This window comes from Chiloscyllium plagiosum, unplaced genomic scaffold (assembly GCF_037043375.1).
Source record: "Chiloscyllium plagiosum isolate Xiang-an unplaced genomic scaffold, Cpla_swu_hap1 HiC_scaffold_28, whole genome shotgun sequence".
Taxonomy (NCBI): Eukaryota; Metazoa; Chordata; class Chondrichthyes; order Orectolobiformes; family Hemiscylliidae; genus Chiloscyllium; species Chiloscyllium plagiosum.
Window position 1 is genome coordinate 49936820 of NW_028270166.1, and position 24294 is coordinate 49961113.

The 24294-nt window shown below is 43.4% G+C and overlaps 1 protein-coding gene across 14 annotated transcripts in view; it reads left to right on the top strand.

Annotated features, from left to right (window-relative positions):
• Window positions 1–24294, top strand: part of eps15l1a (epidermal growth factor receptor pathway substrate 15-like 1a) — a 395032-nt gene that overhangs the window by 228579 nt on the left and 142159 nt on the right. For all 14 annotated transcript variants that reach the window (XR_015751883.1, XM_043720767.2, XM_087976202.1 and 11 more), the window contains 2 exons: window positions 754–899; window positions 11742–11796. Coding sequence is in view for 13 of the 14 variants with exons in the window: in XM_043720767.2 (XP_043576702.2) it covers window positions 754–899; window positions 11742–11796 (201 nt within the window). In the remaining variant the exon portion in view is untranslated. The remainder of the gene's footprint in view (window positions 1–753; window positions 900–11741; window positions 11797–24294) is intronic.

The window sequence follows — 24294 nt, forward strand, 5'->3', positions numbered from 1 at the left end:
ATCTTGCCTTAAGGATCTACCCATCTATTGTATTGAGAAATCAGATACCACTAAATGGCCCCTAGTAAAGCAAGTATGATTGAAGGAATGACGCCTTTAGAATTCAAAATCTTTTAGCCTTTGAATTTGAATTAATTGGTCAACTTTTTTTTGTTTTCCGGAGGTTATTATACATGTCAGTACTTCAGGTACAGTAGCATAACCAAACTAGTTAGTCTAAGTGGGCTTAGTTTGGCCAATAATTCTTATTGTTAAAAAAGAAGCTAAAATGCTGAAAACCTTTGATGTGTCAAATGGACTAAAGACAAATTACTGTTGATGTTGGAAACCTGAAGCAAACACAGAATGCTGAAGAAACTCTGCAGGTCTGACAGCATCTGGAGAGAGAGAATGAGAATTATCATTTTGAGTCCAATCTGAGGGAAAAGTTGTTGGCTCCATTTCTCTCTCTCCAGAGTTTCTCTAACGTTTTCTGTGTATATGTCAAATGAAATCTGTTTTGAGAAAAACACACTTCCGATCAATGTTATATTAGCCCTGCTCTGAAGATTTTATTGGTTTTCTTTCCAGTGACTAGCTGAATGTTTCCAGATTTCCAGCACCCTCCGTAACCTTTTTCCATTTTAGGCAGAGATTGCTGATGGCCTGCATGTTTCCTCATCATACATTTTCAGCTTTTCATCTTTAGTTTGAAGTCACATCCTGCAGTCATGTGCTCAATCTAGCTCCTTTTGACCTTGGATTTCTGTACAGATCCATTTGGTGCCGATCCATTTAAAGAAAGTGATCCCTTCCATAATGTATCATCTGATGAGTTCTTCAAGAAACCGTCAAAGAGTGATCCTTTCACATCTTCATCCACTGACCCTTTCAGCAGAGAGCCCACCGTGCCACCTAAAGTAAGTGTGATTTCAAAGCGCTAATTTGATTTTAATCAAAGGTGTGGAAGCTCCTTTAATGCAGATACTTTTTTCAGAGATGTGTGTCCATTGGTAGCCTCCCCATATTTGTGTTGCTAAATCTGGTCTTTTTAATTGCTCCTAAGCCTGTGAATCTGTTGCTAGAAAATAAGAATCAGATTTCATCCTCTAGACAAGGAACAAAATTGGCAACATACAAAGATGAAGGGATTATTATTCATCCTCCAAAACCAGTTCTGTCATTCAATTTGATCTTGGCTGATCAGTATCCTAACTCAATATATAACTCAATTACATACAAAACTAAATTCCACTTCCCTTAACGCACTTATCTAAATGAGAATCTATTTATCTTTGAAAGTTTCAACTGACCCCAGTTTCAGCAGCCTTTGGAGGAGATTTCCACTGGCCTACGGATGCAGAAGTCATTACTGTCCTCGGATTTGAATGACCTAGCTCTACCTTTAAAATTGTTGCACGCAGTGCCTGAAAGGAAATAGATCCCTCTACTTGTCCTATTAAATCCTTTAATCATTTTAAACTCTTCAGTTAAATTATCTTTTAAAAAAAGCAAGTCTGTACAGTAAAACAGAAAATCGTGCAGATCCTCAGTAGGTTGGACAGCACATAAAGGAAGAGAAACAGAATTAATGTTTCAAGTCAATGACCTTTCATTAGAACAGGGAAACATTAAGAATGTAATAGGTTTTGTGCAAGTGGTGTTTAGGACAAGGGCAAAGGAAGGCCTCTGACAGGGCAGAAGATGGGAGCTATTAACTGACAAGATATAGTCTTACAGAATGATGATGGAACAGGGAAAGAAACAAAAGATGTGCCAAGAGTAGATATTTTGATGTTTGGAAGCAAAAATGAGTTATAGTTCGGAATGAGAGGAGAATGCATACCAAAGCACTCATCAAAATACTGGAAACATTATTGAGAGAGTTGAGCCTCAGTAGGACTAGAACAAGAAAAGTTCCACATAACTCGCATGTGATTGTCCAAACAACATTTTTTTTATTTGGAGGAAGTAAGATGATTTATAGAAGAAATTGTTTCATGTGTAAATAGTCAGAGGAATAGTCTATGGAAACTGGTTGGACCTCTGTACAAGGAAGAAACGGATATCCTTTATATCACCCTAATGATGGATGGAGGTATAAGGAGATTGGAAGTTCATGGTAAAGAAGTGATGGTTAGGACAAGAAAATTGGAAACTTAGCTATTTTCAAAATTTAATTCTTCTGGTCTGGTTTGGTTGTGGTGAATCTATGCACTCCCGCCCAGGCCAATATATCCATTTGGATTACAGAAGTTGGTTTCTCATAATTACACTGAAACCAGCCTCATTGTAAAAGTGGTTGAAACCTCAACATTTGTTTTGAACCTAAACTGACCTTAAGACTATTCAGCATTTTCACTTCTGCCGAGTGACTCTAATTTTCACTAGGTCCGCCTGCAGTCATTTGGTATATGTTGTCTTTTCTAAAGACCTATTTCGTGAATAGTTATGGATATTTTATTATTTAATCAGAAAGTGAATGTTAGAACTGATGAGATACATTGATTAAAGAGGCTGACAGAAGACTTCAGTAGCACACTCTAATGATATTGAAAGCAATTGTTATAGTTTCCAAGGCTTATGATGCATTAAGCATTCAAACAAGTCCTGACCATTGGGATTCATTGTACAAGTGAGTGAGAGAAGTGCAACAAGACATTATAGTTCTCTAACGCCTATATGTATAAATAACTTAAAATGAACATCTGAATTTCACTCATATGCCCATGGTAATCTTGCAAGGTAACATATATTAGGATTGTATTTATGGTTCTATGTAGTATCTGAAAGTGATACTTAGATAAGATACTTTAGTGCAATACTTACTGGAGAGAGATAATATTTTGGTCAAATTTGGAAATATGTTTAATATTAGTGATATTCTTATCAATTTGCAGAGCAGACTTGAGGGGCCGAATTACCCAGTCCTGCTATTAATAAATTATACTTGTATGTGTGATTGCCTGATTTGAGCTTTGAGTTGAGATATCTGACTGCAGGCTAACTTATTTTACAATTTTTAAAACTTTAAAATTTGGGCTGACAGTTCTGATCCCTGCTGCCCCAAGAAGTCTTCTTTGGGTCATCACCTTCACTTGCCCTCAAAAATAAAATTTATGTTTATAACCCTGTCAAGACCATGGCTCACGTGTCTAATGTAAAAGCTGTACAGTTTTGCCGAATGCTCCCTCAGGTTGCTCTCCAAGCTCTGAACAATTTTAAAATGAAATTAAGATCAAATTCCATCTGGAATCTGGTCGCAGCTCTTTGATTTCTTCTCCTGTTTGACAACCTGAGAAATAACGTTAAAAGTCATGTCTATTATCTTAAGACTGGTTTGGACTTTTGTCAGTAAACTGAAAAACCTCAAATTAAATATTGTGAAATGCTGATGAGGCAGGAGCCCCACCAGTCTGAGGAGCACCTGGTATTACTATGAATATAACTACAACCGAAAGGCACAGATAGAGCACTCCAGAAAATCTAAAATAAAATCAGAAGAAGTTACAAAATCTATCCATCTGCAAATAGCACTTATATCAGTTTCTGTTTCTATAATGTGTCATTGATTATTTACCATACAAGAGTGATTTGTACAAAACTGTTGGATTGTCCTGGGCTGCTACTATAAAATTTGAACATGCATCCTGATAAACTTCTTGTTTGATTTCGTCCTTGATTCTCTGTGCTGTAAACTTAGAAACTTGTTTGACTTAAATCACCACCATTCTTCTTCCCAAGATGGAATCACAGGGTTCAAACAATTCCCCAGTGTTGTATTTCCACCTTTCCCACCTGCTATCAGGACCCAGAAGCAGCTGCCATGGTAATCTCAAGGCCCAGTGCATGTTGGGGGACAGCGTGCACTCCCTGTTAATTTATTCTGCAGCATGTGTGCTACTATTGAGCTGGGTTGACACCCAAAGAGATTTGTCAGTTTTTCAGAGTTGCGACCCTGGAAAATGGGTACGGCATGTTAGTTATGGGTGGCTATCTGAACCAAGTGAGAGTCTATCCTTGCTACATTTCTAACTCTGGCACTTTGCAATGGGAGAGAGTAACTTGCATTTATAATTTGTGTTTAACATGATAAAACATGCAAAATGCTAAGTACATATTAACTATTTAGAGCTGATACTCCATGTTTTGTTCTCCACTCCACTTTTGGGTATTGTGACAAAACGACATTTATTACCTTTCCCTAGATAACCAGTGGAGATTTAGATAGACTATCTTGAATAACTGTAATCCCTGTTGTGCTTGATAACAGGTTCGAAATTCCAGGAGCCAATTCAGTGTAGGCAGTAGTGGTCTGGTGGACATTCCCATAGGCTGGGAGGACAGTCCTGTTTCAATAATGGGACCCAGTACCACATCTCATCAGTAGCAGGCACAGACCAGAGAGTGTCTGAATCAAAGCATACCAGGATTTATTTGGCAATCTCCCCAAGTGGTGGAGGGCCCCTTCCATCTTACTAAATGCCAGTAAATGTGGAAGAGACTGACAACTGGCCACTTGATTAGCTCTATTAAACTTTGGATAGAAGGCCCATTTGTGGCATTAAGTGCTAAAGTCTGAGATGGGCCTACTTTTCTTTGTCATTTTATGCATTTGTCCCACCTCCAGTCTCTCAGCCCTTCCTCAGATTGATGGGTTTGACTAGCCCCAGGATTTTGACTCTGAAGCACTTCATAGATGTTTAGTTTTGGGCTGTAATCTGTGCCAATTATCTTTCTCGACGTCTGTCATTCCATCAGAAATGTCTTTGTCAGTGTCTTCTCTGAAAGCTTAGCTTGACACAAGATGTTTTCATTGAGTGTGTGTACTGTCTTCACCAGATTTGTGTGATGGTCAGTGTGCTACCACAAATCATTGTCAATGCCTGTGACAGCCAATTACTTGTAGGCTAATTATATATGAATTGTTTTTAATTGCCCTAATAACTAGGAATTCACTTGTACCCCAATAAATTGAAGCAGACTAAAACTCTGGTTATTGAGTTAGGTGGTGCATATTTTAGTGAGCATTGCTCTAAATGAGTATGCAAGTATGTAAAGGTTGACTGCAGTTCTGTCCTTAACCACTAGGCTTTCTGGATTATTAACTTTAAATACTACGTACATAAGCAATAACTTGACTTTTATGTAGAAAAAATGTCCAAAAGAGAATTTAGGAGGGGTTTCTTTTTAATAAAATGTGAAAAATGACTTTTTAAGACAATTAGATTAGAGTGGTGCTGGAAAAGCACAGCAGTTCAGGCAGCATCTGAGGAGCAGTGCTGCCTGAACTGCTGTGCTTTTCCAGCACCAATCTAATCTAGACTCTGGTTCCCAGCATCTGCAGTCAGATGCTGTTTTTACATTTTTTACATTTTTAAGACAATTATCCAAGGTCAAAAAGATGAGCTTTCAGCAGGGCCTTACAAGGTGAGATGGTGGGAGACAGAATGAGAGGTTAGAGGAGAAATGCCCGAGTTCCAGCTGACTGGCACCACTGGTAACAAAGGTAACTGGGATGAGGTCTTGCAGGGTTGGAGAAGGTTGCAGAAATAAAGCATGAAGCCGAGGAAAGATCTAAATTTGGTGGGTATTTTAAATGAGATTTCCATGTATCAAAAATCAAGGTGCAGTGGCAGGTGGATTATTGCAGGGGAGGATATGGAGTGCATAGAAGGCACAAAGATCATTTCAAGTTGTACAATTGGGTATTGTGACAAAACAAATGCAAAAATGCAAGTGACAGAGTTATCATGCAAGCTACATACAAATCATGGAAAACAAAATTTGAATGGTTCAATGAATATATTGCACATGCAAAAATAAATTACAAAAAACAGTGGAATTGTTGAATCTGAAGGTAACAAATTACAGATGGGTGTTTTAATATTTTTGTAATTGGCATCTTTCCACCTGTGAAATAATGAACATATCCATTTGTGATACGATAGTTTCACTTACACTTTTGCTGATGGCTGGAGAGACCAATCTGAAAGATGCAAATTTTGCCACAAATGACATTGTAAATAGTTCAACAGGTTTATTTGAAATTGTAAGCTTTTGGAGCTCCGCTCCTTCCTCAGGCATGGTATGTTAGAAAGGTATAAGACACAATATTTATAAGCAGAGAATTAACAACTTTAAAATGAGCTGCCCTTGTTGAATACTTTTATCAGTTAGGAAGTAGACTCCTGATTAAAATGCAAAATCCAGATTCTTTTCAATTCTTTGTCCTGAGGTAGTTAAAGGTTTTATCAATGTAGAAGAAGTGATATCTCAGGTTAGACAATGCACTTTAGGTGTGAGGTCCCGCTTCAAATCTGTTTCAAGTTGAGATACATTTTTCTTGACAGAAAAGAATCTTGAATGAAATAATACCTCCCAGTGTGCATGTATATGTGTGTGGGCGAGAGAGGGAGTGTGTGCATATTTGTGTGTGTATGTGTGAGCTGGAGAAGGCGCGAGTGTCTATGCGAGAGAGTGAGTGCACGTGCATGAGAATGTCTGTGTGCGTGCGCGCTAGAGAGAGCGAGTGTGAGTGCGTGCCGGAGAGAGTGGGTGTGTGAGCGTGCACTGGAGAGAGCTAGTGTGTGCATATGCGCGCTGGAGAGAACGAGAGTGAGTGCACATGCTAGAGAGCGGGAGAGTATGCTTGCTAGAGAAATAGTGAGCGTGCTAGAAAGCGAGAGTGCGTGAGGGAAAGTGCGTATGCGTGCGCCAGGGAGAGCAAGAGTGTGCCCGTGAGCTAGAGAGAGCGAGAGCATGCACACTCATGCTAGAGAGAGTGAGATTGCGCATGCTAGAAAGAGCGAGAGTGTGCTTGCCACTTGAGGGAGGGAGCGAGCGAGAGTGTGCATGCTAGAGAGAGCAAGAGTTATTGTGGACACTAGAGAGAAGGAGAGTGTGTGTGTTCACTGGAGATAGTGGGAGTGCACGTGTATGCTAGCGTGAGCAAGAGTGTGCATGTGCTAGAGAGAGCAGGAGTGTGTGTGCATGCTAGAGAGAGCAGAAGTGGTCCTGTGCTAGAGAGGTGCGCTAGAGAGAGAGAGAGAGAAAGAAAGTGTACACACGCTGGAGAGAGCGAGAGTGAGCACGCGCTAGAGAGAATGAGTTTGTGTGTGCGCTAGAGAGAGCAAGAGAGCGAGCGTGTGTGTGCTCGCGCAAGAGAGGGCGAGCGTGTGTGTGCGCGCGCTGGAGAGGATGAGAGTGCGTGGATGCGCCATGGAGAGTGAGTGTGTGCATGCATGCTGGAGTGAACGAGAGTGAGAGTGTGCACTCTTGCTAGAGGGATAGTGTGCATGCTAGAAAATGAGACTGTGAGAGTGAGCACTCACTAGAGAGAGCGAGCATGCACACGAGAGAGTGAGTGTGCTCTTGGCACTTGAACGAGCGAGAGAGTGCGCTCGCAATAGAGAGAGTGAGAGTGAGCGCGCTAGAGAGAGAGAATGTGCACACGCTAGAGAGAATGAAGATAGTGATGAAGAGAGCAAGAGTGTAAGAGTGCGTGAGAGGCAGAATGTGGACGCATGTGTGAGAGAGTACGAGAATGCTGTGCAAGAGAATGAGACTGCACATACGAGAGAGCAAGTGTGTGTTGTGTGTGTGAGAGTGGGAGTGTGTGTGCATGTTCATGCGAGGGGGAGAGAGTGTGCATATGAGAGAGTTTGTGTGCGAGACACGGAGTGTGCATGAGAGCATGAGTGCACACACATGCGTGAGTGCACGTGCATAAGAGAACAAGACTGTGTGCGCGCATGCGAGAGAATGTGCATACTTGAGAGAGAGCGCATGTTTGCTTGCATATGAGAGTGGGAGTGTGTGTGTGCACAAGAGAGAGCGTGTGTGCGTGCAAAAGAATAAGTGATCGAGTGCGCATGTGCATGAGCGGGAGTATGGGCATGTGAGCGAGAGTGCATGTATGTATGTGAAAGAGGGAGAGGGTGCATACGTGTGTGAGAGGGTGTATGCTCACACGAGTAAGAGAATGTCTCTGTGAGAGTGCGAGTGTGTACGTGCATGAAAGGAGGGGTGGGTGCGTGCGAGAGGGAGTGCGTATGTGTGCGCGCGCTCGGGGAAGAGTGTGTGTGTGTGCGCGCGCTCGGGGAAGAGTGTGTGTGCGCGCGCACTTGGGGGGGAAGAGTGTGTGCGCGCGCGCACTTGGGGAAGAGTGTGTGTGCGCGAGCGCACTTGGGGGGGAAGAGTGTGTGTGCGCGCGCGCACTTGGGGGGGGAAGAGTGTGTGTGTGCGCGCTCGGGGGGGAAGAGTGTGTGTGCGCGCGCTCGGGGGGGAAGAGTGTGTGTGCGCGCGCTCGGGGGGGAAGAGTGTGTGCGCGCGCTCGGGGAAGAGTGTATGTGCGCGTGCGCTTGGGGGGGGGAAGAGTGTGTGTGCGCGCGCTAGGTGGAAGAAGAGTGTGTGTGCGCGCGCTCGGGGGGGAAGAGTGTGTGCGCGCGCGCTCGGGGGGGTGTGTGTGCGCGCGCTCGGGGGGGGGTGTGTGCGCGCGCTCGGGGAGGGTGTGTGCGCGCGCGCGCTCGGGGGGGGGGTGTGTGCGCGCGCGCTCGGGGAGGGTGTGTGCGCGCGCGGGCTCGGGTGGGGTGTGTGTGCGCGCGCGCTCGGGGGGGTGTGTGTGTGCGCGAGCTCGGGTGGGGTGTGTGCGCGCGCGGGCTCGGGTGGGGGGTGTGTGCGCGCGGGCTCGGGGGAGTGTGTGTGTGCGCGCGGGCTCGGGGGAGTGTGTGTGTGCGCGCGGGCTCGGGGGAGTGTGTGTGCGCGCGCTCGGGGGAGCCACTCTCCCTCCCTCACGTGCACACACACTATCTCACACATGCACACAAACATACACATTCTCTTTCGAGCACAGCCAAACACATGCGCTTGCATGAGCCCACAAGCGCGTGGCACACGCACTCTCTCTCCCCCTCCCCACGAGCGCGCGTGCACGCACTCGGGGGAGTGTGTGCGCGCGCACGCACTCGGGGGAATGTGTGCGCGCGCGCGCTCGGGGTGGGGGAGTGTGTGCGCGCGCGCGCTCGGGGTGGGGGAGTGTGTGCGCGCGCGCGCGCTCGTGGGGAGGGGGAGAGAGAGGGCGTGTGCCGCGCGCTCGTGGGCTCATGCAAGCGCATGTGTTTGGCTGTGCTCGAAAGAGAATGTGTATGTTTGTGTGCATGTGTGAGATAGTGTGTGTGCACGTGAGGGAGGGAGAGTGGCTTTGTGCGCAAGAAAGAGCGTGTATGTGTGTGCGAGAGAGAGAGAACAGCTTTGCGAGCGAGAGTGAGCACAGGTGTGTACGTGCAAGAGACAGTGTGGTGCGCACTAAGGAGAGAGTATGTATGCGTGTGTGAATGAATTAATGATCATGTATGCGCGCACACGCAATAGAGAAAGTATGAGTGTGTGCGCGCGCATGAGAGGGGGAGAGCGAGGGTGTATGCGTGGAAAGTGAGAGAGTGCGTATACACAAAGTGTATGTGAACGAGGGAGAATGTGAATGCACATGCGAGTGTGTGCGTGCGCACGCGCATGAGAGTACAAGAATATCTGTGCGAGGGGAGTGAGTGTGTGTGCGCGAGAGACGGAGAGTGTGTGCACACGCATGCGAGGTGGAGAGTGTGTGTGCCTGTGTGCGAGCACATGCGAGAGAGAGTCTGTTTGCGAGCATGCGAGAGAGGGAGAGTGTCTGTGCAAGCGAACGCGAGTGTGCGTGTGAGTGCGTTTGTGCTCGATAGATTGTGTGTTTGTGTGCACGAGAGAGGGAGGGCATGTGTGCATATGTGAGAGAGCGAGAGCGTGGCTTTGCGCACAAGAAAGAGAAAGTGATCACGTATGCACACACTCGTGATAGAGAAAGTGTGAGCGTGTACGTGTATGCGTGCGTGAGAGAGAATGAGCGAGTGTACAACGGAGAGAGAGTGAGCATGTGCGCGAGGGAGAGAGAGCACGCATGGATGAGAGAAATTGAGTGCGTGTGCACACGTACGAGAGAGAGATCGTGTGTATGCACGTGCACGAGAGCAACTGTGCATGTGCGTGAGAGAGACTGAGCATGTGCAAGCGAGAGTGAACATGTGCGCACAAGTGTGTGTATGCTTGCAAATGCGGGAGAGGATGAGAGTGCATCATGTCCGAGAGACTGATCATGCACATGCGAGAGAGAGTCATCGTGCGCATGCGAGAGAGAGAGAGAGAGAGAGAGTGTGTGTGCATGTGTACGCGCGAGAGAGTGAGGGTGTGTACATGCGCCTGCGAGAGAGTGTGAGTGCGCATGTGAGAACGAGAGACAGAGAGGGGGTGCACGTTCGCATGCAAGAGACAGAGAGCATGCGCGTAATAGTAGCTTCAAAATGCATTTCAACATGGACAGCATTCAGGCTTTAGCTGACCAGTAACAAGTAACATTCATCCCTCACAAGTGTCAGGTAGTGACCATCTTCAATAGGAGAGAATCCAATCACCACTGGACATTCCTAAACTAAAACTGTTTCCTAAAACTGAGTATCACACTTTCAATATCCTTGTCGTTACCGTAGAACAGAAACTGATCTTGACTAGCCATATAAAGGCTAGGAATTCAGCAGTGAGTAACTTACCACTTCCCTCCCAAACCTGTCCACCATCTACAAGACACAAGTCAAAAGTGTGATGGAATACTGCCCAAATGCCTGGATGAATGCAGCTCCAACAACACTTAAGAAGTTTGGTACATCCAGGACAAAAAAAAAACCTGTTTACTTGGTAACTCCAGCATCATCATCAACATTCAGTCTCTTGAACACTGTTACCTGATAGCAGCAGTGTATATCACCTACAAGATGCACTGCAGTAATTCTCAAAGGCATCTTCCAACCTGTAATCTTGACAGGGCAATGACAGCAAATGCATGAGAACACCCTGCTTACAAATTTCTCTTCAAGCCACTGACCATACTGACTTGGAACCAAAGCTCTATTCCATCACTGATGCAGGGTCAAAATCATAGAACTCAAAATCATAGAACAGCATATACAAATACTCACACTCCAAGGACTGCAACAGTTCAAGAAGGCAGCTCACAACCATCTCCAGCAAGCCAAGTTATTAGGGATAGGCAATAAATTCCAATGTAGGTAGCATTTACAATGTGTGAATGAAGAATATGCAGTCCTGTCACCATGTTGGAGGTTCATACAACTCTATCGAAGTTGAGGTTTCAGAATCAGTCAAGCGTACAGTGTTGGAGAGTTGGTTGCATGCTGAAATCTTGAGGCTGTGAAACCCGAGGGAGTGAACAGCTGTGATGCACCTTTAAATGCTGTCAAATTTTCCAACTGTAATTGTGGCCAACGTGATTCAAGCTTGTAGCCTAGTTCCTGCAGCTTTAAAAGTGGCTGTCCTGAAGTACTTTTAAAAAACCCCAACTCTTCTCACGTTCCCCTCCCATCCACATCCAAGTTCATACTAAGTCAACCCCCACCGAACCCTGCCCTCAAGTTGTGCCTTTGCAGGTGTGACCCATCACCCTCGTGTGTTTAGAGGTCTTACTGAGGAGTCATTATAAATTTCCAGCCTTGAAATGAGGTTCTGATGGAAAGAGTTTCGGAGGCCTTCCATTAATTTAGTTACATTGTCTTTTTTTAGTGGCAGCTATTTTTATTTTCATTGCTTAAAATATATGCTTATTTTAAGGTCATCAGTATCATAGAACAATGCATGTAGTTATGTTGACACTTGGTTTAATATGAAGAAATTGGAGTCTTTCAGAACTTTCATTTACTTCTTTCTTTAAATTTTAGGCTGACCCCTTTGGAAGTAGTGATCCATTTGCACCAGCTGCAACCAAAGGCCCAGGTGAGTTTTTGCCCCTTTATGCTGTAAAGTGATTGTCTGATTCCATCAGTGTCACAACAGTCAACAGAAAGTATTGGAAATATTTCTGACTAGCCTCCAGAGTATTTTCACAAATTCTGTTATAAGCCATCAAGCTGAAATGCTAACTGTTTCTCTGTGTGCAGAAGTACTCTGACCTATTGACCATTCCTAGCACTTCCTTTTTCTTCATTGGATATGAGCATCAGTGGAAAGACCATAAGGAGGAGGAATAGGAGTGGGCCATTTGGCCCCTCGAGCCTGCTCTGTATTTCAATAGGATCGTGGCTGATCTGACATTACTCACACCCACTTTCCTCCGTTTTCCCCATAACCCTTGATTTCCTGACTGATCAAGACTTTCTTGCCCTTAATTATGCACAAAGACTCTGCCCCTATAGCTCTCTGTGGCAAAATGTTCTAAAGAATTCCAACACTGAGAGAAGAAATTCCTCCTCATTTTCTGTCTTAAATTGACACTCCTTAATTCTGATGCCTTGTGGTCCTCAACTCACCCATGTGGGGAAACGGCCTGTCAGTCATGCCCCTTAGGAATCCTATATACTTCAATGAGATCTCTTCTCATTCTTCTAACTCTGAGTCACAACCTTTGCTCATAGACAATCCCTCCACACCAGGGATCATCCTAGTGAATCTTCTCTGAACTGCCTCCAATGAAATAATAACTTATGGAACTTATCTGAAGCTCACAGCACTTCAGATGTAGTCTCATCAGCACCTTATACAATAGCAGTGAGACTTCCCTACTCTTGTACTATAACCACCTTGAAATATGAGTCAACATCCCATTAGCCTTCATGATGACTGTTGCATCAGTGTGCTAGATTTCTGTATTTCATGGACAAGATCCCCCCTGAAAAAGAACCCTCTTGCTGATTCTTCCCCATTAGTCAGGTCTCAATCCATGCCTCTAAGTATCTCTAATACCATTGGCTCTTGTGTTTAATATTTTATGAGGTACCTTTAAACACTTTCTGGAAGTCCAAATGCAACACATCTACTGGTTGAGACTTCCTCAAAAAAGCTCTAATAAATTTGTCGAACATGATTTCCCTCATGATGCCATTAGATTATGATTTTCCAAATGTTCTGCTATTACTTCCTTATTAATTGATTCCAATAATTTTCCAACAGAAGACATTAGGCAAATTGGCTACAGTTACCTGTCTCTTGTCTCCCAGTATTTATTACTCATTCCTAGTTGCCCCTTTGACCGTCCTGCTGGGCTGTCAGAAGGCATAGAACATAGAGCATAGAACAATACAACACAGAACAGGCCCTTCGGCCCACGATGTTGTGCCGAACATTTGTCCTAGCAGTTAATGGTTCACCATTACTGTGGTCACCATTACATTTAGCCCAGACTTGATGGCAGATTTCTTTCCTCCAAGGGCATCAGTGAGCCAGGTTGGTGTTTATAATTAATGATCGTTGTTATGCTCAACATCATTGATAATTCATTTTGTATTCCTAATTTATTAATTAAATTTAAATGCCATTTGCTGCTGAGGTGGGACTTGACCTCAGGTCCCCAAAGCATTAGCCTTAGCATCTGAATTACTAGTCCAGTGACACCATCTCCCTAAATCATTTCAGATTTGTAGCTGTGAAATGGTGCCCATTTCGACATTATACTTTTCAGTGAAAGATTAAAAATGAACAAATATTTTTATGTTGATCTGTTGCACAGCTTCATGCAAGATGTCAAGTTTGTGATTATGCAAATAGTTTTTAGCAGAAGCTTGATTTGTATCCTAAGCAGCTTAATTTCAAAGAAAATTTGGACACAGTTTCCTGATGGTCTCAAATGTCTCACAGTTAATTCTTTCTGTACATTAAGGAAGTATAAAAGAAATGCAAGTAGCTAATAGTGGGTGACAGTTTATTTTTCTAAAGCCTTCCATTCTTTCCTCAAGAGTAGCAGTTTTTACTGATACTATTCATGAAACATGAATTGTCCCATCACCTCAAAAAAACTTTCATTGTGCATACCAACAGATACCCCATTGTGATGGCAGTCACAGCTGACCCTGTAATTGCTCCTTGTCTAAGGTCCACTTCCAGCAATATCATTAAATAGTTACCTAAATTTGGATCCTGAATGCTGTCCTCTCCCCTCCCTTCTCTGTCCCAACCACACTCCTACCTTCCCTACCCCAACCACTCTTCTGCTTTTTCCACCTCCTGCTCCATTCTCTTGCCTCGCCCTTCTCCTCCTCTCCCCTTACCCTCACCTCACTCACCTCTGTATCCTTTTTCCTGCAGATTCCACCTCCTCTCTTCCATTCCATCTCCATCATCCCTCTCCATCTTCACCCAGACCTTGTCACAACCCCTTCCATTTCACCAGCTCTTAGACTGGAGAATAGATGAAGTAATTATTTAAGATAATCAAATTACCAACAAAAATGTGTTGTGGTAATTTGTGGAAGACAGTTAATATCTGAATGTTTTCCCTTAAAGAATGCAGATCCTGTTGAACTGTTGAGTGGTGGTCTTCAAAACATAAACAAATAAACAACAAAGACAATTTGATTTAGATAGAAATCACAGTGCGAGTTACTTCATTTTACTTTCTCACTGAATTGATATCCTTTGAAATGAGATTTTACATTCTCCTTTATTGTCAGAGCTTAGAGAATTCCTTCGTTCAAAAAATGTTAAGTGTGTCATGAAATCATGGAATCCCTACAGTGTGGAAACTGGCCACTTAGACCAACATGTCCACACCGACCCTCTGACGAGTAACCCACCCAGGCTCATTCCCCTACTCTATATTTATCCCTGACTAATGCACCTAACTAACACAGCCCTGAACACTATGGGCAATTTAGCATTGCCAATTCACCTGACTGCAGCTTTTGGCTTGTGAGAGGAAACTGGAACACCCGGAGGAAACCCACACAGACATGGGGAACATGTGCAAACTCCACTCAAACAGTCACGTAAGGCTGGAATCGAACCAAGTCCCTGGTGCTGTGAGGCAGCAATGCTAACCACTGAGCACTGTGCCACCCAATATGTGAGAATATTCGAGGAAAATGTATTCACTTCCTTGTAAACGGATTTCAATCCTTACTATTTCATATTAATATTTTCTCCCTGTGCCTTGGTTGAATAATAGTGTTTTTAAAAAAATTTGGTTAGCTAGATTTCCAATGTAAGTAGCAAACCATCACTATGATTTACCACTTCTAAACCAAGTACTTCAGAATAGAGTTTCTCAATACATTAAATAAAGAACTGTGGATGCTGTACATATGAAACAAAAGCAGAAATTGCTGAAGACACTTAGCAGGTTTAGCAGCAGCTGTGGAGAGAAAACAGAGTTAATGCTTCAGTCCGGTGACCTGTCATTAAAACTGATGATGGGTCTCCAGACCTGAAACATTGCCTTTGCTTGTTCTCTACAAGTGCAGCCAGACCTGCTGGGTTTTTCCAGAAATTTCTGTTTCTGTATCAGAGTTTCTATTTGCCTGATGTCTGGCATGCATTTTCTCTTCTCTGGACACTCTTCATCTAAAATGTTTGGAGAATTCAAATGTAGAGTACAAGAGCTGAGGGTTAGATGCTCTCATGTATGTTAGAATACTATTGGAGTTTAATTAGCTGCATATCTAGCTAAGAATACTTAAATTATTTTTGGATTGCCAGGTTGTTCTAATTTCTTTTCAGTCTTCTCTTTGAGAAATTAGTGTGAAGTAGTGAAAGAATTCACTTCAAATAAACATTTGTTCCATGTGACAACCATATTTATACCAGCTGATAGAATGGTTAGTACTGTATATGAGGAAGTTTTAAGGGATCCCGTAGTCAAGGTAATGATTGATCGTGGGATGTCTATGATCATTTACACCTACTAGAAATTAGACTCATTCACCTGTCAGTCATTTGTGCGCTAACTTACACTTGTTCCTCATTTCAATTTTATCTCAATTTTAAAATCCCCATTTTTCTTTTCATTTACCTCCTTTCATGTTCTTCCTTGCAATCTCTTTCAATGTTGCAACCCTCAAGTTTCTCTACTCCTCCAATTCTGGCTCTGACTTACCTGGCTGAACTATTGTAGGATCAATGGCTATGCATTAACTGTCTAGTTTTGAATACCTGTAATACCCTTCCTAAATCTCTGTACCTTATCCTTTCTTGACCAAGTATTTGATCATGTGGCTAGGTGTGAAATTCCTTTTGATTTCTGCTGTGAAGCACTCCAGGACATTTTGCTGTGTTAAATCTTTTATTCGGACGATTGTTATCATATAGCTTTGAATAAGGTCAGAAGTCACGTGACACCAGATTTATTTGAAATTTGATGTCATGTGACTTCTGACCTTGTTCACTCCAGTCCAATACCAGCACCTCCATATCATAGCTTTGAATGTCAACACACAATTCAGGATTAGAACTCCTTTCTCTACTTCCCTGACTGGAGTGATTTAAACTCTACATAATGTGTTACAGGCAGAAGTGTTGCAAAAGGCTCTCCTTGACTTTTCAGGTATGTGAAACATAGAACATAGAACAATACAGCACAGAACAGGCCCTTCGGCCCATGATGTTTTGCCGAACATTTGTCCTAGCTTAAGCACCCATCCATGTACCTATCCAATTGCCACTTAAAGTACACCAATGATTCTAACTCTGCCACTCCCACAGGCAGCGCATTCCATGCCCCCACCACTCTCTGGGTAAAGAACCTACCCCTGATATCTCCCCTATACCTTCCACCCTTCACCTTAAATTTATGTCCCCTTGTAACACTCTGTTGTACCCGGGAAAAAAGTTCTGATTGTCTACTCTATCTATTCCCCTAATCATCTTATAAACCTCTATCAAGTCACCCCTCATCCTTCTCCGTTCCAATGAGAAAAGGCCTAGCACGCTCAACCTATCCTCGTACAACCTATTCTCCATTCCAGGCAACATCCTGGTAAATCTTCTCTGCACCCTCTCCAAAGCTTCCACATCTTTCCTAAAGTGAGGCGACCAGAACTGCACACAGTACTCCAAGTGTGGCCTAACCAAAGTCCTGTACAGCTGTAACATCACTTCACGACTCTTGAATTCAATCCCTCTGCTAATGAACGCTAATACACCATAGGCCTTCTTACAAGCTCTATCCACCTGAGTGGCAACTTTCAAAGATCTATGAACATAGACCCCAAGATCCCTCTGCTCCACCACCCAACCTCACACTTGACAGGGTTGAACTCCATCTGCCACTCCTCAGCCCAGCTCTGCATCATATCTAAGTCCCTTTGCAGCCGACAACAGCCCTCCTCACTATCCACAACTCCACCAATCTTCGTATCATCTGCAAATTTACTCACCCACCCTTCGACTCCCTCTTCCAAGTCATTAATAAAAATTACAAACAGCAGAGGACCCAGAACTGATCCCTGCGGAACTCCACTTGTAAATGGGCTCCAGGCTGAATATTTACCATCTACCACCACTCTCTGACTTCGACCGGTTAGCCAGTTTTCTATCCAACTGGCCAAATTTCCCACTATCCCATGCCTCCTGACTTTCCGCATAAGCCTACCATGGGGAACCTTATCAAATGCCTTACTAAAATCCATGTATACTACATCCACTGCTCTACCCTCATCCACATGCTTGGTCACCTCCTCAAAGAATTCAATAAGACTTGTAAGGCAAGACCTACCCTTCACAAATCCGTGCTGGCTGTCCCTAATCAAGCAGTGTCTTTCCAGATACTCATAAATCCTATCCCTCAGTACCCTTTCCATTACTTTGCCTACCACCGAAGTAAGACTAACTGGCCTGTAATTCCCGGGGTTATCCCTATTCCCTTTTTTGAACAGGGGCACAACATTCGCCACTCTCCAATCCCCTGGTACCACCCCTGTTGACAGTGACAAATGGAAAAATTTTGACTCCAGTGATAGGTTTATCTTTCTAGATATAAGCTGATTTATTAGTGATGTCAGAGCACCTAGGTCGATTGCAAGTATGGCTGCTTTCGGTCTCATTTTGCTACACCATCTACAGCTGCTTGACTTTCAAACTTCCTAGATACTAAGTTCCTATTCCCTTGATCCTAATCTTGCTAAACAGCTGATCACTCAATTTCCCCTTCTAGCCTTTAGGTAAACGATCATGTTAAAAGTTTCTGTCTGTTCAAGTGTTTTCTCTCTCCCTCCATTAAAACTGAAGTAAACTATCCTCTCCTCAGAGATCCCAAATCATGACTCCAAAGCTTTTGCAAACTACCACGACACCTTTAGCCTCCCTTTCCTCATGAAAGTTGTTCAGGTTTTGGTGGCTCTCAAATCCATGCCTATCCTTTTGGAGTTTGTGTTTGACTCCCTCCAATCCTGTCCCACAAAGTCACAAGTGGCATCCTCCTTTTTTCACCAGCCTGGTTCTTTGATATGGTTGACCACATTGTCCTCCTTCAATATTCTGTTGCTCCCGTATACCTCAGTGGACTGTACTTTCCTAGATACATTATTGTGGCCAGAGTATCACTTTCAGTTAACATCTCTTGTTCTCTTACTGTTACTTTTGGTCTCCCCTCAAAGACCTGCTTGTAGCCCCCATCCATTCCTCATCTGTAGTGCTTCTCAGCATCATCATCCGGTAGTACAATGTTAGATTTTACATTTTTCTTGGTAACCAGCTTAACATCGCAACTACTTTTTTCAATTCCTCTGTTGCTAACTTATTAGACAGCTGATTTGACATCCTGAACTAAAAAAGCAGAAATTTCCTTCAATTAAACGTTAGAAGACTGAAGCCATTGCCTTGATCCCTATTCCAAATTCTGTTCTCGAATACTGACTCTTCTCCCTGCCAACCACCTAACCTAAACTGTTTGCAACCTTTTTTTTGCCTTATTTGACCCCACCATGGACGTTGAACCACACAGCTAAGCCATTGTTGCGAGTGCGGTTCACCTTTATGACATTGCCTACCCACCCTGCCTCAGCATATCTGCTGCTGAAGTTCTTTTTCATGCATTTGTTACTTCTAGATTTTAGTTTTCCAACATACTCCTGGCTGACTTTTAATTATTTGAATACAGTATCCTATATTTTGCAGTCCCATTTTTAATTAAAATTTAATCAGATTTAATTATTGCTCAACCATGTTTTTTAAATTTTATGTTTGAACTTTTAAATTCCATGGACATGATAGTAGCTGAAATCAAACAAAAAGTTAACATTAATGCTGCGCTTGGGGGCATGGGTCTTTTGGCATATGAAAGTGTTTCATAGCTGGCAAAGTAGACATGGTTATAATGAAATCAAAAACAAGCCGCTTTTGCTCAGTTAAGTGCCACAACGGCAAGGGACAAATGATCTTGAGGGATGAGTATTGTCCAGAATGTATTTTTCCAGTAGTGTTGGTAGACCTTTTACATCATTGAAAGAGCACACGTGACTTAATTTAACTTTGGATTCAAGCGACAGTATATGAAACAGTACAGTGCTTCCTCAGTAGTGTATTGGGTTATTAGCCTGGACTGCATGCTTAAATCTCGGCTTGGGATTTGCCTCTCAAACCTTCTTGCATAGGGATGAATGTGTTGTTTCTGGCATCTTTTCCTATAAACATACACAATCCATTCTATTCCATGAATTAGCCACCAGTCACTATCTTAATATCTGATCACATATAGTACTTTCATTTCAAACAGCAAGTAACCTTTCACAATGGGATGGTATGCGAATGTAGAGTCACTTAAATTTTCCAACTAGATTCCATGTTTGATCCATGTGTGATCCATGTGTGAACCATTATATTAAGTAAGTAAACAGAGATTTGTTTAAATACATGTTGAAAGATGGAGAAATACAATTTTGTAATAAAGCTTTTCAATAAACCCCAAAAGCTATTAAGCGGGTTAAATATTCATTCTGAAACTGCACTAAAAGAACCTAATAGAGTTCCCAAGCTGATGGTTACCCACAACAGTAACTGAGTCAGATTTTCAGCATCAGGTAAAGTCCCTTTTCACGACAGTACAAAAATATTCTCAACCCTCAAGTTAGGTTGTAAATTGGGATGGTGGAGGCAGACTGCTGTGCCTCCCCTCTCCTCAAGCATTGAGTCATCCATATAGATTGACTGATTCCCAACACTCTGTGCTATTAAATTAATAACTGAAAGCACATCTGATATGTTGAGTCATTTCAATTTGATTAACACCTCCAATAGTGTAGCTGAAATACTGGTACTTGCAGCATGAATGTTAAACAGTATATGGATTGCAGTGGTTCTCAAGAACATTTAGACATGAACAATAAAAAACTGAACCTGTCAATGACACCTGTATCCCAGAAAATAAATTCTGCATCAATAGGTAAGAAGTTACCCAGATTGTGGTTTGATGCTTATTATCCACTTGCTGAAATATCCAGCATAGCTTTTCACTATAGCTATAATGACTTAGCTGAAGGAACAGAATGCTGTATATGCAGTGTTTGTTGATGACTCTAAGTTGATTGATCTAGTAACTAATGTAAATGAAGGCAAAAAGTTGTAAGTAAATTGGTAGGTTAAACATGGGGAGAAAAAAAGCAGATGGTGTTCAAAATGGGGAAGTGTGAGGTCATCTACTTTGAAACTAAAGAAAGATTGATCAGTATATTTGAAAAATGGTGAGAAGCTAGGAACTGTGAAGGAGCAGACAGATTTAGCTGTCCCAAATATAGAAGTCGGTGGAAAAACAAGTGGACAGTCCAACACAAAAGACAACAAGAAAGAGAAATTGAATGATGGCCTTAATTTCTTGAGAGGTGGAATGAAAGGAGAGGCAATTATATTACAGTTGCATAAAACTCTGGTTATCCCTATCTTGAATACTTTGTTAGCTCTAGGCATTATATCTCAGAGAGATACTAAAGTTAGAAGGGTTATATTATGAAAAAGTGTACTTGTAGGTGGTTCAGTTAGCTTTTCCAGGGTCATGAATTAAATGGATAGTGTTGATAGGCAGAAATGTCTGTCCTTGTGTGGGAGCCTAATTCGTGTACCCTAATCAAAAAATTAGAGCTAGGCATTTCCAGTTTGGTTATATTTATCTGGTAATGGAGTGTGGATGTTGCTGATGAGACCAGTATTTATTACTTATCCCTATTTGCCCTTGAGAAAGTGGTGATGAGCTGCCTTCTTGAACTGCTACAAGGTAGTTCAAGTTCACATGGACCATCTGGGGCACCTACCTCCACTTCCTGGCCCTCTCCATCTCAATTTCCAACGACCGACTCAACATGGACATCTACTGCAAATCCACCATCTCGCACAGCTACCTGGACTACACCTCCTCCCACCCTGCGTTTTCCCTTATTCACAATTCGTCCACCTCTGCCACATCTGCTCCCAGGAGGACCAATTCCACCACAGAACATCCCAGATGGCCTCATTGTTCAAAGACTGCAATTTCCCCTCCCATGTGGTCAACGATGCCCCTCCACTTCCAGCAATTACGCCCTTTCCCCCCAGCCCCACCCCTCTCCCATTTATCTCTCAGCCCCCTTGGGTCACTCCCTCGTTCCTGATGAAGAGCTTATGCTCGAAACATCGACTCTTCTGCTCCTTGGATGCTGCCTGACCAGCTGTGCTTTTCCAGTACCACACTCTTCAACTCTAATCTCCAGCATCTGCAATCCTCACTTTCGCTTGCTATGGTAGGACCATGATGCCGTTAGTGAGGGAATTCCACGATTCTGACCCAGCAACTCTGAAGGAACAGTGATACATTTCCAAGTCAGGATGCTTGAAGGGGATCTAGCAGGTGGTAATGTTCCCATGCATCTTCTGCCCTTATCCTTCCGGATGGTAGAGGTCACTAGTTTTAAATGTTGTGTTGAAGTAGCCTTGGTGGGTTGCTGCAGTGCATCATATGAAAGGTACATATTGCTGCTTCTGTGCCTTGATGATGAAGGGAATGAATATTTTTCTGTCTCACTTCTGATCTGTGCCTTGTAAATGATGGACTCAGTTTGCAGAGTTTAATGACTTACTCACAGCAGGATACGCAGTCTCTGACCTGCTGTTGTTGCCATGGTTTTTATGACTGGTTTAATTCACTTTCTGGTCACTGGTAATTCTCAGGTTGTAGTTAGTGGGACATTCAGTGATAGTACCATTGAATGTTAAACACAATGCTTAGGTTCTCCCTCGTTGCAGATAGTCATTGCCTAGCATTATGATGCAAATTTTACTTGCTGCTTACCAGTTAAGGCATGTATCATGTCCAGTTCTTGCTGCATATAGGCTGTAGTGATTCTGTATCTAAAAGATCACAAATGGCATGGTGCAATCATCAATGAACATACCAACTTCCTATTTTGTGGTGGAGGTAAGGTCATTGGTGAAGTAACTGAAGATGGTTGTGCTTAGGACACTATTCTGAGACATGCCTGCAGTGACATTCTGGGACTGAGAAGATTGATCTCCAACAACCACTGTCATATATGTCAGGAATGATTCCCAACCAGTGGAAAGTTTTGCTCTGAAACCAACTTCATGCAGCTCTTTGAATCTATACTTAGTCAGATGCTACATTGTTGTCAAGAGCAGTCACTCTCACCTCACTACTGAAACTTTTTTTTTGGTCTGTAATTGAACTGAGGCTGTAAAGAGGTCTGGAGCTGGGAGACTTTGGTGGAACCCAAAACTAGATATAAGTGAACAGGTAATTGCTGTGTAAGTGCTGCTTAATAACATAGTCACTCATCTTGCTATGATTCAAAGACTGATAGGGTGATAATTATCTGGGTTGGATTGGTCCTAGATTTTATGAACATGATTTACCAGGGCCATTTTCTATGTTGCCAAGTAAATGCTGGTTTTATTTTAGCAATTTTCTAAAATTGGTCCTAATTGTTCCTAATGGTGAATGTCAGTGAAGGTTCCTGCTCTTCATTTTATTCAGTTAACATTTAGCTTCAGAAAATTCTCAGTGAGGACAGCACAGGGGCTGTATGCCCTCTATGGTAGAATTGTCAATGTATATGAAACTTGAAAAATAACTGCTTTAGTGCGATCTGAGAAAGCTGCAGATATCTGAGAAGCCATGCTACAATGCGAGTTACATATTTTAGGTGGGCTGTTGTGTAATAAAAGTACTTTAGTTTCATAGTGATAGGAGTGTTGATATGTTCCAAATCAACCTGTTCAGAGATATAGTGACATACGTCTGGGATTCATGGGACTTGAACTTAGACTGCCTAGCTCACAATGGGTGTGTCGCCGAGCCCTATGATAGTAGTGTTCTTCATTTTCTAATCAATCTGTTCAGAGATGCTATCACATACCTCTATAAAAGGACCGGATTTGAACCTGGGCTTCTTGTTTTAGAGGTAGGGACGCTACCACCATGCCGCAGAAGACCCTGTGATAAAAGTGTTGATACTTTGAGCAACATTTCATTCAGAGAAACAGATTGACAATTAAACTTGCGTCAACTCAATGCCTGACTATTAAGAGAGGTAAAAACAATGACTGCAGATGCTGGAAACCAGATTCTGGATTAGTCGTGCTGGAAGAGCACAGCAGTTCAGGCAGCATCCGAGGACAGGCAAAATCGACGTTTCGGGCAAAAGCCCTTCATCAAGAATAAAGGCAGAGAGCCTGAAGCGTGGAGAGATAAGCTAGAGGAGGGTGGGGGTGGGGAGAGAGTAGCATAGAGTACAATAGGTGAGTGGGGGAGGAGATGAAGGTGATAGGTCAGGGAGGAGAGGGTGGAGTGGATAGGTTGAAAAGGAGCTGGGTAGGTCGGACAAGTCCGGACAAGACAAGGGGACAGTGTTGAGCTGGAGGTTAGAAACTAGGATGAGGTGGGCGAAGGGAAAATGAGGAAGCTGTTGAAGTCCACATTGATGCCCTGGGGTTAAAGTGTTCCAAAGGGGGAAGATGAGGTGTTCTTCCTCCATGCGTCTGGTGGTGAGGGAGCGGCGGTGGAGGAGGCCCAGCACCTCCATATCCTCGGCAGAGTGGGAGGGGGAGTTGAAATGTTGGGCCACAGGGCGGTTTGGTTGATTGGTGCGGGTGTCTCGGAGATGTTCCCTAAAGCGCTCTGCTAGGAGGCGCCCAGTCTCCCTAATGTAGAGGAGACCGCATCGTGAACAACGGATACAATAAATGATATTAGTGGATGTGCAGGTAAAACTTTGATGGATATGGAAGGCTCCTTTGGGGCCTTGGATAGAGGTGAGGGAGGAGGTGTGGGCACAGGTTTTACAGTTCCTGCGGTGGCAGGGGAAAGTGCCAGGATTGGAGGGTGGGTCGTAGGGGGGGCGTGGATCTGACCAGGTAGTCACGGAGGGAACGGTCTTTGCGGAAGGCGGAGAGGGGTGGGGAGGGAAATATATCCCTGGTGGTGGGGTCTGTTTGGAGGTGGCGGAAATGTTGGCGGATGGTTTGGTTTATGCGAAGGTTGGTAGGATGGAAGGTGAGCACCAGGGGCGTTCTGTCCTTGTTGCG